Here is a 12,385-nt window from a genome sequence, read left to right on the forward strand (position 1 = left end):
CTTACATCTTCTGAATGAAAATCCATCTAATTTATTTTTGCATTGGACCTGTGATGGACTGGCTATGATGTACTCTCCATCCTACAGGAATGGATTGGTGCAAATTAAACCTGAATATTACAGTAGAGATTGGGCCACTTGAACAGATGAAAAACCTGTCGCATATCAGTTCTCTGCTCAAGCTACTTCCACACTTCATCAGAGCAGGTAGTCCAAATTATAGACATTTAATCAGCACATTTTATGATAACAAAGTACCTTCACTATTCATATTTTTCCTCCAAGAGCTTGACAGTACTCACCATATCTGACCTAACAGTCATAAAAGATGAGTAACAGACTACATAACCTCTGTGAAAGTAAAAGACTCGTGATTTTAGGAACAGAAACATACTACAGAAAACAGAAAAATACTGTGAACAAATTAAATAACACAATTTATTTTCATTTTGAAATAGTTTCTTTTTGTTCTACAGACTTGATTTCAAAGAAGTCAAGGACTTGCAGAAGCAACAAAATAAAACATTTGCTAATTTAAAATACTGAGTAAAACTGAAATGAAAACAACAGAAGAGCAAGGCTGAATTACTTGTAATGATGGAGATTTCTGACTTGAGGTTAAAAAAAAAGAAAAAAAAAAAGAGAAGCCTTTAAACATGCAATGTGCAACCAAACCAAGCATCAATGCCCTGTTTTCTACTGCACCTCAATTAGTAAAGACATGGGCAATGTTTTATTAATATTGTAAATAACCCCACATGACAATAGAAGAACTGACTGCAAGGAAAAGTGGTCAAACAAAGAATTATTACAATGGCAGCTTCATACAGTGGGAAAAACTGGCCAAAACCACCCCCCCCGAAACAAAAAAAAACACTATCTTGAACTGACAACATAATTAATATCATGCCTTTTCATGACAAATAGTTTAAATATACAATTCTACAACAGTAAAATGAAACAAAGTGACAACAGAAAATCCACTTAGACTTTGGTTTAGTTTGTTTAAAATTTCCCTTTCTGTGACCAGCAGAAGTTAATATATTTCTATAATTCTCAAATATTACTAAACAAAATTAATGTTATTTAATATGTGATAGAAGAAATTAAAAATATTCTGTCAAGTTGAAGTATTATTTTAAAAAAATGACCAGCTTGGCTGCAGTACTGCATAAGGACAAAGTAAGACTGCAGGGAAAGAAGAACAGGCCCCAAGGCTCAGGGTTAAAACAGCGCATACAGTAAATATCTCATAACGCCCCACACGTGACTACAAACTTAACACCACTTACATTACATTTCTTTTTTTTTGTGTATGTGCTTATTTCACATCTGTTATTAAAATATTTGTTGCGACTCCAAAAATCCATTGCTATCTAAGGTAAAAGAATAAGATCTCTCCTATTCTAAATTAAAATAGTGCACATTTCAAAGGCATTTTGGCCATCGAGCTTAGCAGTATTCAATGGAAGATACATTTCTTCAGTTAGTAGAAAGGGGTCCCCAGAGTTTTAAAGGAGTTTGCAACAAATCTGGCATGCAAACATTAAACACACCCAGCCAGTACTGCAAGGTCATACATTCACTGATAACCAAGTCAGTTGGGACTTACACATATAAAACATGGTTCCCAGACATGAAACAAAAGATAAATGGCTTCTCTGACGGCACACCACCTGCAGTGCTCATATGTAGCACTACTGTGGAGAACATGAACAGTATGTTGTAGTGTGTAAGCTTTTCCTGCAGAGCTGTGTGTTAAAACAGTGTTTGTGTTTCTTTTTAAGAAAAAAGTAAACACTTTTTATAATATAGTAGTTACAGTAGAAACAAACCTGCTCTTATAGTAATTATATATATATATATATATATATATATATATATATATATATATATATATATATATATATATATATATATAATGTGTGTATTTTTGCATTCTGTCTACAACATATAAGAAAACTGATATCGCTGTCAGGTCTTTTAAGTCTAAATAAGACGTAAGGTCCATTTAACGTCTACAAACCCAGTCTGTCTTTATTCTAGTAATTCAAAGGGAGTCAGCTGAGGAAGTTTTGTGCCTGAACATGACATACCACAGGCACAATCCCCCAAAATGGTGAGTACTGTTTTCAGTGCTGGATATTAAAGAGCCTTTAAAGACAACTGGATGTGGATTTGGATACCCTCAGGGAGGACCAGATGGTCCTTATATGTGTCTTCATTTCCCTCAAAGCAAAAGTGAATAATTCCCCAAAAGATCCTCAAGATTAACCTTAACACTTAAAAGTGTTTGGAAAGCTGTGACTATATTGAACACTGTAAAGCAAGTTATTATTGTCTGCACATCCAGTGTAGAGACCTTACGAAAAAAAGAAAAAAAAAAATCCCCTCCCCAGCAGAAACTTTGCCATCCATGTGTGGTCTACTGTACATTGAAAAAAAGTCCCAGCTGCAGGTTGTGCTTGATGACAAGTTACAATGCAAAATCCGGTCTGATAACAGCCTATTCAGAGTCTGTGGTGAAGCAGGTCAATAACCATGTTGCGATACTGACCCACTCCTAAGCAGCAATGTGAAGTTCATAAAATTCATCTTGCAAGCACACAACACAAATTGACTACCTGTAGCAGTTATAGAGGGGCAAACGAGGTATTAAATGAAGGGAGGGTATTGCTTTTGTTAAGTTAAAAACACCCTTGTGCACTTCCTCCCGCACTTGAAGTGCCATGCCATTTAACAACGGTTAAATTTGTAGCTGATTAGCCAAGATCAGGGAATCACATCAGTAGAATGGCTTTGAAAGATGATTGTTCAACGAAAAGTTTTAAAAAAAAAACCAAAAAAAAAAAACAACAACACAAAAGTGCTCTGGAGCAGGAAGAGTCCATGAGCGGTTACAGGCAAGGCTGCGATTCTAGGAAGGATTTCAGCCTAAACGCCTAGACTAGGCAAGGTGGGTGAGGAGGCAGAGAAGGAAAGAAGAGAGTCTTCAGTGTACACGTTCTTTAAAGTAGATATTTGTGTCCGGCGTCCTCATCCAGCGTGAGGTCCACCACCTCAGGAGGGGACACCCAGTTGGGCTGAGGGGAAACAGTAGTCCAGAGCTGTGATTGATTTGTGCTGTTTAACTGCTCCACTGAGTTCTCCTTCCAGGAAGACAGACTCTTTATAACCCCTCCACATGGATGGGCAGATCTGGATTCAAAAAAAGGAAAAAAAAAAAGAGGGAAAAAAATTAAAAGTTGTTTTCATTTTGTGTGTTTGGAGGTCGAGCAGTACAAATAAAATTCTATTTTTACAGGTAGTGTCCCCGCTGACCGCCTTTACCGTGCTTTCTCTTGCACGCCGACTATTTCCACCTCAGAGTCAGAGGAAGCAAGGTTAATCTGGCCCTTGTGTTGAGAGCTCTCCTTGTGCAACAGTTCTGCCTCCGCGTGGCCTGAAATAAATAAGAAGAAAAGTCATACATTGTGAGGCAGAGCAGAGCAGAATAGAGCTTCAGGCCACCTGCTTTGACAGAACAAAAACAGAACAACGAATGGACTTTTAAAACTTTCTGACACCACCATGTTGTCACTTTTTTTTTTTCCTCCTCTATGCTTTTAAAAGCCCCAAACACAAACCAGCAGTGTGTGTGGGATGAAGCGTACTTTAGGATTCTTACTGACATAAATAAGCCCGTTTCCTCGCGCTGTTTTTTGATGGCAACCGTGCCCTTTAATGGCCTGCCTTTGCTAAAAGGAAATGATCAGTTTGAATATACACCGGGTTTGTAACTGACCTGAGATAGAGCTCAGAGCTCTTATACACCCAGAGTGTGTTGCCATATCCTGGCCTCTGTGTGTTTTTAGCTCATGCTTTATCACCGTGGGCCGGACTGTCTCCACATTCATACTCTCCTGGTTAGAATCAGTGTCTGAAATATCATAGTGACCCACTACTGGAGGCCCGTCTGCAGGAAACAAAGAAAACACTTCATTATTCAAATCATGCCTAGGAATAGTGGGACTCTGGAACAAAGACTGGACACAGTATCCACAGTCTTGATAGCTGTAGCACAAAATAAGCCTTTACTCAGAGTTAAAGGTTTGTGTTAACTCTAAAATGAAAGATTTGCTCCAGTCTGTTTCCGTTGTGAGTTATGAATGACTGCTGCTATAAATGATGCCTTTCTGGATTTTCCATTATGGAGGTAGTTGCGTTTTTACAATAATAAACCTTTTGCAAATTTTTCCATCCATTTATTGCTTTTAAAATAACAGCCATTCACATAAAAACTACACTAGAATACAGTCATTACAAAACACTTCAAAATAACACTCAGTGAATGAAATGTAGCTGTATAATAAACAACAGAAGAGTAACTGTGTAGGAGCGAGAACACATCTTTGTTCTACCCTGTAAAAATAGTCCCTTGGAAGATAGACACACTGCTATTCAGACGCCTGTGTGTGGGTGTTAGAGGGGCTGGTCTGGACAGTATGTACAATGAGAGAACGCAGCCTATTAGAAGCTGATTGGACTGAAACAGACAGGTAGCAGGATAACCGGCGACAAAGCACTTGCCGTTGTAAAGGCCATGTTTTAAAGACGAATGTAAACCAGGGTAGTCTCTTTGGTAAACATCGGACTGTCCCTTTGTGTTTTTTAAGCAAACATTTTGAGTCTATAAACCAGGTTCTCTTTCCTGTGTTGGCAAAACTGTTGATTTAAAAGGTAATACAACAAAAGCTCTATTTCAATCCACCTGGCAAAAAATGATGCATCATCAAAAGAAAAAAAAAACCCAAACAATATCCATACAACTTAAAAGAAAACCTATTATGCAAGGGGAAGCAATTAAAGAATTAAAATGTCCCGTCAATCTCCATTTATCAGCGTAAGCACAGCTACACTTGCACACATGCTGCTGATAATTAATTTGGCCTTGCAAATCCTATATACTGATATAATCACATGCAAACAGGTGGGGCAACGATGGCATCAGCTTTAAGTTCTGTAAAAGTGACAGTCATGTACACATACAACACCACTTCTTAACATCCTAACTACAAACATATTCAGACCACAGTTTGTCAAGAATGTCTGTTGCTTAACAGAGTTAGCAGTGCTGATATCTGGGACACTAATGGTCATTTAGATCAGTGATTGTAGTTTGAAGAGAGGTTGGAGGAGAAGTATTTTCCAAAGGACCACAGAATCTGAACCAAAGAAGGCCACTTGATCTCTTAGATCTGACTCTCTTTTTTTTATTCTAAGAAAAATCTGTAAACATTGCCATGCACCATATTGCAGCTGCGTCACCGCTGCCTAACTGTAGGTTTGTTGCCTGGCTTTTAAAAGATGAAAGTCAAAGCTGTGAAAACACAGTGTGTCATGGAGATACAGGCCAGGCTGGCAGGCAAACCTGTGCAAACAACAAAATATCTGGATAAATATTATGCAAGTGAAAGTTTGAGGCTCTTGGCACTGTAGCTAACGGCCACAACAAAGTAACCCATGCCTTTTCTAATGCCTATTATCTATACACCGGCTACCAAAAATAAACATTAGGAGTTATTTTCCCTGCTCACTAGTTTCTGGTTACTGCAATAAGGCAGCGATAGCAGCAAAGGAAACAGAAAGGCCAACATAAAAAAAAAGAAAAAAAGAAAAAAAAAAGTAAATGTTAACATGTCTAATCTAGATTTGTGATATAATCTTAAAAAGCAAGAAATTCTGTGGGTTAGAATATCATGTTTATCTTCATAGGCAAATTTCTGGTTAGATGTTCTGCTGTTAGTAAAGCTATGCCACCTAGATAAGGTTTTCCTGAGCCATTTGCAAAGGAAAGTGCAAATGGTTCGGGAGAAGAGGGGTGATGTGGGTCTTGTTTCTGCAGAAAATAGTGCTAAAATGCTTCATCTATTACTCCCAGCATGAGTTCAGAATGACAAGGCACATGCTACAGCAACACCCCACCTAGCATTGTAATGATTAATGACTGCCCAGGTACTGTAATGCACTCTTCCATGACTGAAATAATCTGTGTTTGTGTTCAGCTGATAAACAAAAACAAACAAACCATACAATGAGCAGTACAATAAGAACCCTGACTAATCAGTGTCGTGACAAATTCCCTGTGTCCATGTCACAGAAGCTGGAGAAGTCCAACGGGTGAGCTGAATAACTCTGAATGTCAAATCTCACAGTGAATCAGAGCCAGCTGACACGCTGAGCCTCAGGTCCTCACAAAGTCAAGTTCAAATGACCAGCTCAGGCCCAGCTGCTATTAATAGTGTATCTGCCTAGTGACCTCATATCATGTACCTATTATAACCCATTGCCATGCTTTCTGAATCAACTAGTTCTACTATACTTTTGTGAAACTGCAAGAAGTGAAGACGAATTGAACTCTACACATTCAAGAGGCCAGGATCTGGAACACCTAGATTTCCATTATGAGTGACAACTTCAGGAAGGATGTTGTTGTTGTTTATAGGGGTTGGGGTAAGGCTGTTGTTCTCTTGTGCCAGCATGTAGGCAGCCATAGTCTCTGCAGATTCTGATGATGGCAAAAATGAACTGGGTGGGGATACTCGTGCCCCTTGCCGCCCCTCTGGGGCATCACTGGAGCGCTTGGATGAATCGTTGTCTGAGTCGAGATGTGCGAGCTTTTCCATCCAGACGCGGAAGCGCTCCTCAGTCTGACGCTGCATCACAGCAAAGCGCGTCATGGCCTCCTCCAGAACACTGCCGATGCCGTTCCTGTCCCACGAACTGGTGTCCAGCAGCCCATGAATCTGGGCTCCCACTCTGGATCTCTCCGACGCACGTCTGAAGCCAGCTTTAAAGACATTGAGGCCAAGCCATAAGAAAATACAGTAGCACTTTCATGCTTCGGAGGTGGACTTGTGTGTTAAAGAGAAAATGACTGTTTTTGGTTACGTGCAGATCGACTCTTTCATGCTAATGGACTACATCATGCAGTTGTAGCACTCAAATCTGTATGCAGGATGTAAAAATGGTTGAAAACATTTCATGTATTAAAAGTTCTCTTAACAAGAAAGCTGGATGTCTTGGGTGACTGGTTGAGTAACTACAATTCAGACAGTATGTCAACTAGTGAATCATGGAAGTACGAACATCCATTTGATGGAAATTAAGTGTAATCTTGTCAAATAAGAGGGATAAACATTGAACTATCTGCAGCTTTAACTTCAATTATAGTTATAAAACAAGGAGCTTTATGGTCTGACCAAAACCATTCAATAATGTTCTCAATAAACCGTTTAGACAACAACCAATACCACAACAACAGCACTAAACAATACCTCAACCCAAAACCTCAATCAGTAAGACTGGGTCTATATGTAATGAAAACAGAACAATGCTGATCAAAACTAACCCAAAGTTTATGTGTGTACATTTAAAAAAATAGGAATCAAAAACGCCTTTTTTCAACAGAAGCATCAAACCTCGAAAACAAAAAAGCCTGTTACATACTCCACGAGAAGCGAGAACTTTTTTCTTGCTCTCAAGGCTCCGAGAAGAAAATGATGTCATTTTGTTCTCACGGACGTGTTTGAGGACAGTTCTTGACATGCCGGGCTGGCAGAAGTTTTTTCTTGAAGGGCTGCGAGAAGTATCGCGTGATTGGTCGGACATTGGAGGTGGGCGTGGTTAACACGGAGAAAACATGAAGCGGAGTTGCTGCTTCCACGTTTTTACTGTTGCCGGCAAAATGGATTGTTTTGATAAAACAGCTGATCGAGGTGGTGAGAAAGTACGAACATTTTTACATGTAGCATTAAAACACTCGGACCCAGCTGCGTGCACGACCCGCCCTGCCGCGGACGAAGTTCCTCATTAAATATGAAACTAGAAAAACAGAGCGGAGAGCGGAAACCTCCGCCAAGCACAATGTTAAAGAATCCTTTTTAAAAAATACTGGATCCAAACGGTGATCCTGATCACCACCAGAATTTAATCAGTTCTTCATTTTTACATTTGCAACAACTCTTGAAATATTTATAAAAATCTGTCCGCAACCTTTTAAGTTATCTTGAGCAAAAAGACGCCAGGGAAAACAACCTCCTCGGCGGAGGTAACAACCGGGTTAATCGCGCATAAAAGCAGACATCGCCCCCCGCAGTGATCCCTCCCCGCTGCAGACGTGCTTCTCGTGGAGTATGTATGGACCTGACGAACAATACGTTTTTTCTTGTTCTTGCAGGCTCGAGAACAAGAACTCAGTTCTTGCGTCTCGTGTAGTAACCTGCAAGTTGTTCTGGAGACCTCAGATCGCAGTGAGATCTTTCCTATGTTGTTATTAAAACTGTATTTTTGAAACAACTGAAAAAAAAATGATGAAAAATTACTCTAGCATGTGTGTCTATGTAGACAATACAATCAACAGCTGCCTGTTATGTTTATTTCCACTAGATATTTCTGTTCCTTGCACACAACATCAATCAGAGATGAGTATGCATTCCCATATTCCACTAACTGACACATGAGCTACCAATACCTTCACCTTTGAAGACACTAATAAATCCACTGTAGCGGGTAAAAAAAGACAAAAAACACTTGACCAAATTTTGAAAAAGAAAAAAGTAATAAAATAAATTTACTGCCTCCTGTGTGGGCAGGGTGAAACGTATGGCAGATCTCGACCAAATAGTCATGAAATGCTGCTGGCATATTTATTAAGCACAGAAAAACTAGGATATACTAAATTTCTATGACTGTTTTGGGTGATATGTGCATTCAGTAAACCCGCCTAAATAAAAAAACAAAAAACAAAAAACACATTATTTGCATTTCAAAGCTACAATCTTATAACACAGCACATTAAATGTGGCTTACAAAGCAGGACTGCAGTTTAGAGCAGAGGATAGGAGTACAAATGGCTCACTGCTTTCAACCTTATAACTCCAACTATGTGTTAGATCAACACTGGATGAGTTGTATAATGCCAACTAAACTTTCACTGCATGCATATGATGAGACAAAGCTCCAACAAAACATGTAAAGGAAACATGACTGGGCATGGGCCCTCTAGACAACATCTATACATCTAAAGACAAGGTGAATGAGTATTGATGAAGAATGAGGAAATAACTTGAAAGGAAGACAAAACAGAGATTGATAAAACAGATACAAATAAGCAGGGCATTGTAAAGTTTTGATACAGCAAAAACTTGTACAACTCCATTACATGTCTTATATCAAGCTAACAATTCGGTTTGGTTTACTTAAAATGTTAATATTATGCAAGGAGCTTATCTCCAGTTGCTACTTATTCTAATATGCTGCTTGTCTTTACTTTAATGCTGTATAGCATCACAGTTTTACATTACTTATCTATGTGTCCCCTACTGTTACCAGGTGTAGTACCGTGCCATAAGCATGTGGTGGGATCAGTGGAAGTTACCTGGAATATCCGTTTTGATTGTCTTGCTTACTCCAGAGGTGTCATCATCATCATCCTCAGAGGAGCTGGTGCTGGAGTCACATGTCAGCTCGCTGTCACTTGTACTGCTGTCCTGCAGCAGGTTATACTTCTTCCGTGCTGCCGCCTCTCGTTTCTGCCTCAGTAGACGCATACGCTCCTTGTGTTTCTGACTACGATGACCTTTTACTTTTCCCAGCTTGCCATTGGTTTGTTTTTCTTGCCCTGCTGCCGTTACCACTGTGGGCTGGCAGCGATTTTTCTTTGCAGCCATTGCATTGGGAGGCATCTCGCTCTCTGAACGTGAACGCCGAGACTTCCTTCCTCCGGAAGCTGAAGCAGATGTTTGTTTTCTTGTTTGTTGCCCAGGATCGTTTGCAGATTCCATGTTCGCCTCTTCCTCTCCTCCTGCAAGAGGAGCAGCACCTTCTTCTCCTGAGGAAAGTGTGTCTGAATCAGCCAGGTGGCCACTGGATGAAGGGGAGAGCATGCAGGGATTCGAAGAGTCGCTCTCATAGATATGACGTGACACAGGTTTGTCACTCCCTGTAGATGCCTGTTGGAACTCTGGGGAGTCTCTCCGGAGCTCCTTCATCAGGCATGGCATAGAAAGAAGACTCTGCTCACCCTCAGTATTCAACGGGCTGTCTGCTTCCTTCTCCCTTGGGGGGGAACTGGTACTGGTGGTGGTCTCAGTTTTCAAATGCTCATCCTGTTCTTCTTGAACAGAAGCCGGGACTGGCTGTCCCACATTAAGGCACACTGTGGGGCATTCAGTGTCCAAAAATTCCTCTGCCTTCTCTGAATCAGCCATCTTCATGCTCGATAAGCCCAGAGCCCAAAGGTCCACACAACTTGGACCAATGTGCCTGGACAGGGACACACCTGCTGGAAGAAATACAGAATATCACTTATTCCATTTAAAAGTCTCAGTCTGTTGCAACATGATGGATATCTTAAAGCAGAGGTATTGGATTTTTTTTTTTATCCACTGCTACATATTAGCTAAATCAACTTTTAGGATAAAAAAAACAAAAAACATTGACATATTAGGTGCTAGAAATGATTCAATATTGCACATCCATCATTTTCCCCCCAAGGGTTACATAATAATAAATATGGCATGCTTTGCATACAAGCTGAAGTACTTTAATATTTCTCCTTAAAAAAACATCTTAAAAAGATTACTTTTTAGTGTGCATATGACAGTGCAACATCACAGTTTAGTAATCATAAAACCATGTTACCAACACAGATAACAGTGGAAATATATGCATATATTATATATTTCCTACTAAATTGCATATGTTGGTATCATAAATATGTTATACACAAGTACATAAATGAAAAGCCAAGACAGTGCAGTCATTGTGCAAACATTTCATATAAAAATGTCTTTACTTCTACTTTACATTTCCAACTGCATACAGCCAGTATAAATTCGTAATGCAAAATGTATTTGCTGAAAAAATAAGTAAAACACAAATGATAAACCTCAAACACAGCTGAAACCTATTTTGTGTAATCTATACTGGATGTACGTGGAGCTTGGTAACTGGCTGGATACTTTCTATAAACAACATGGATTATCAGCTATTTTTCCTTAACTTTCCAAAAGCACTTCAAATAAACTAATCTTTCCATACATATAATTTTAAAGGTAAAGTACATTTACTTGAAACTAGGAGTACATGCTATGAAACACGCATTTGTGACTAATGGAACTGCATTCAGCTGTCTATGCTAGCTAAAGCTAATATAACCTTTTAGCTGCGTAGTAAGGCTAATCTCGATCATAATCATATTTTTTAAACTTGGCGATAGGGGGCCAAGCCGTGAAAAAACATACAGGCTTTACGACAGCTGCACTGAAAGAACCTAAAAATGGAAGCAGTATCTATCCAGTCAGAGAACTACACGCAGAATCGTGTCAGCCGCTACCAGCTAATGTTAACACTTTGAAACGATACCCTACATAGCATTTGGCTGGTATCAACTTACCACTGCGTTAGTTATATTCTTCCGTTTTCCACAGTCCAACTTTTCCACATTATTGGTAATTGCTTGTCTCTCTGGTTTATAGTGTACAAACAGTGCACAACGAAATTCACTTAACTTCTTCACAAGTTGAAGCAATTTGAAGGCGTCTTGCCGCAGTCTGCTCGCACCTTTGCGAGCTGCGCTAGCTGTTAGCAGTTAGCTCTATGTTTATTTAAAATGTCTCCATCGACTGTCTTTCACAAAGCTAAATGCGTCATTTCCGGTACCTCCTTTAAACAAGAGCACCCCCTCGTGGTTAGTACAGGCAGGGGCGTCACCAGGAAATTTGGGCCCTATGAAAGACATTGGCATAGACCCCACCACTTGATCGCAAATTTTAGATTTTTGTTTTTGCTTCAATTGCTTCAAGCTGATAAAAAGAATAGCTTTTCATGGGAAAAATAAAGACCTAGGGCTGTGTTAACCCTTTATGGGGCAAATGACTATTTTTGATCACTTGGTTTCCTTTCATATTCAGCGTGAAACTTTTTTCTTTTTGTTAATGTAACAGAATTGAGGTCTTGGTTCATACCAGAAGGACAATTTTAGGTAAAAATTCAAATTTGAATGTATTTTATTGAGTGTCCTATAAAGGGTTAAGTCACAGTGAATACATCAAACTAGGTTGTTTTAACATAAATGGTTTATCAGTTTATATTACTGCTATCCGTTATTACAACCTTTGGAAAAAGTATTTATTTACTTTTAATAAAGATTTAATGACTTTCTTATATAGTTTGTACATCTTTTTGGGCCCCTATCAAGTCATGTGGCCCTTAGAATCTTCATAACTCTCCCCCCGTATGGCGCCTCTGAGCACAGGACAAGAAAAATGAGCACAAAGACCATGTTGGTTGGTCTGTCACTGAGGAATTGACACTTTGCACCTTATTATTACAACAATAAGAA

The 12,385-nt window shown here is 39.4% G+C and overlaps 1 protein-coding gene across 4 annotated transcripts; it reads right to left on the reverse strand.

Moving 5' to 3' along the window:
• Window positions 1–2,997: 2,997 nt before the first annotated feature.
• ark2n (arkadia (rnf111) N-terminal like PKA signaling regulator 2n) lies at window positions 2,998–11,643 on the reverse strand. 4 transcript variants are annotated; one of them, XM_079256685.1, is made up of 5 exons: window positions 11,438–11,643; window positions 9,419–10,321; window positions 3,785–3,955; window positions 3,331–3,442; window positions 2,998–3,198 (listed from the first exon to the last, which is right to left on the reverse strand). In XM_079256685.1, exons 2-5 carry the CDS (start codon window positions 10,254–10,256, stop codon window positions 3,009–3,011), a joined length of 1,311 nt encoding a protein of 436 aa, XP_079112811.1. In that variant the 5' UTR covers window positions 10,257–10,321; window positions 11,438–11,643; the 3' UTR covers window positions 2,998–3,008. The 4 variants fall into 4 exon arrangements, with proteins under 4 accessions (XP_079112811.1, XP_079112810.1, XP_079112813.1 ...); XM_079256684.1 differs by having other exon boundaries at window positions 9,419–10,324; XM_079256687.1 differs by lacking the exon at window positions 3,785–3,955 and having other exon boundaries at window positions 9,419–10,324.
• Between the last annotated feature and the right edge of the window lie 742 nt (window positions 11,644–12,385).

This window comes from Telmatherina bonti (assembly GCF_933228915.1).
Source record: "Telmatherina bonti genome assembly, chromosome: 17".
NCBI lineage: Eukaryota > Metazoa > Chordata > Actinopteri > Atheriniformes > Telmatherinidae > Telmatherina > Telmatherina bonti.

What these genes read in the sequence shown, in the direction of transcription:
- ark2n (XM_079256685.1), bottom strand. Translation starts at nt 10,256, where the DNA reads ATGAAGATGGCTGATTCAGAGAAGGCAGAGGAATTTTTGGACACTGAA. An exon ending in AATCAAAACGGATATTCCAG is followed by an intron (nt 3,956 to 9,418) that starts GTAACTTCCACT and finishes TGTTTCCTGCAG; the next exon opens with ACGGGCCTCCAGTAGTGGGT. An exon ending in GGCGTGCAAGAGAAAGCACG is followed by an intron (nt 3,199 to 3,330) that starts GTAAAGGCGGTC and finishes TTTTGAATCCAG; the next exon opens with ATCTGCCCATCCATGTGGAG.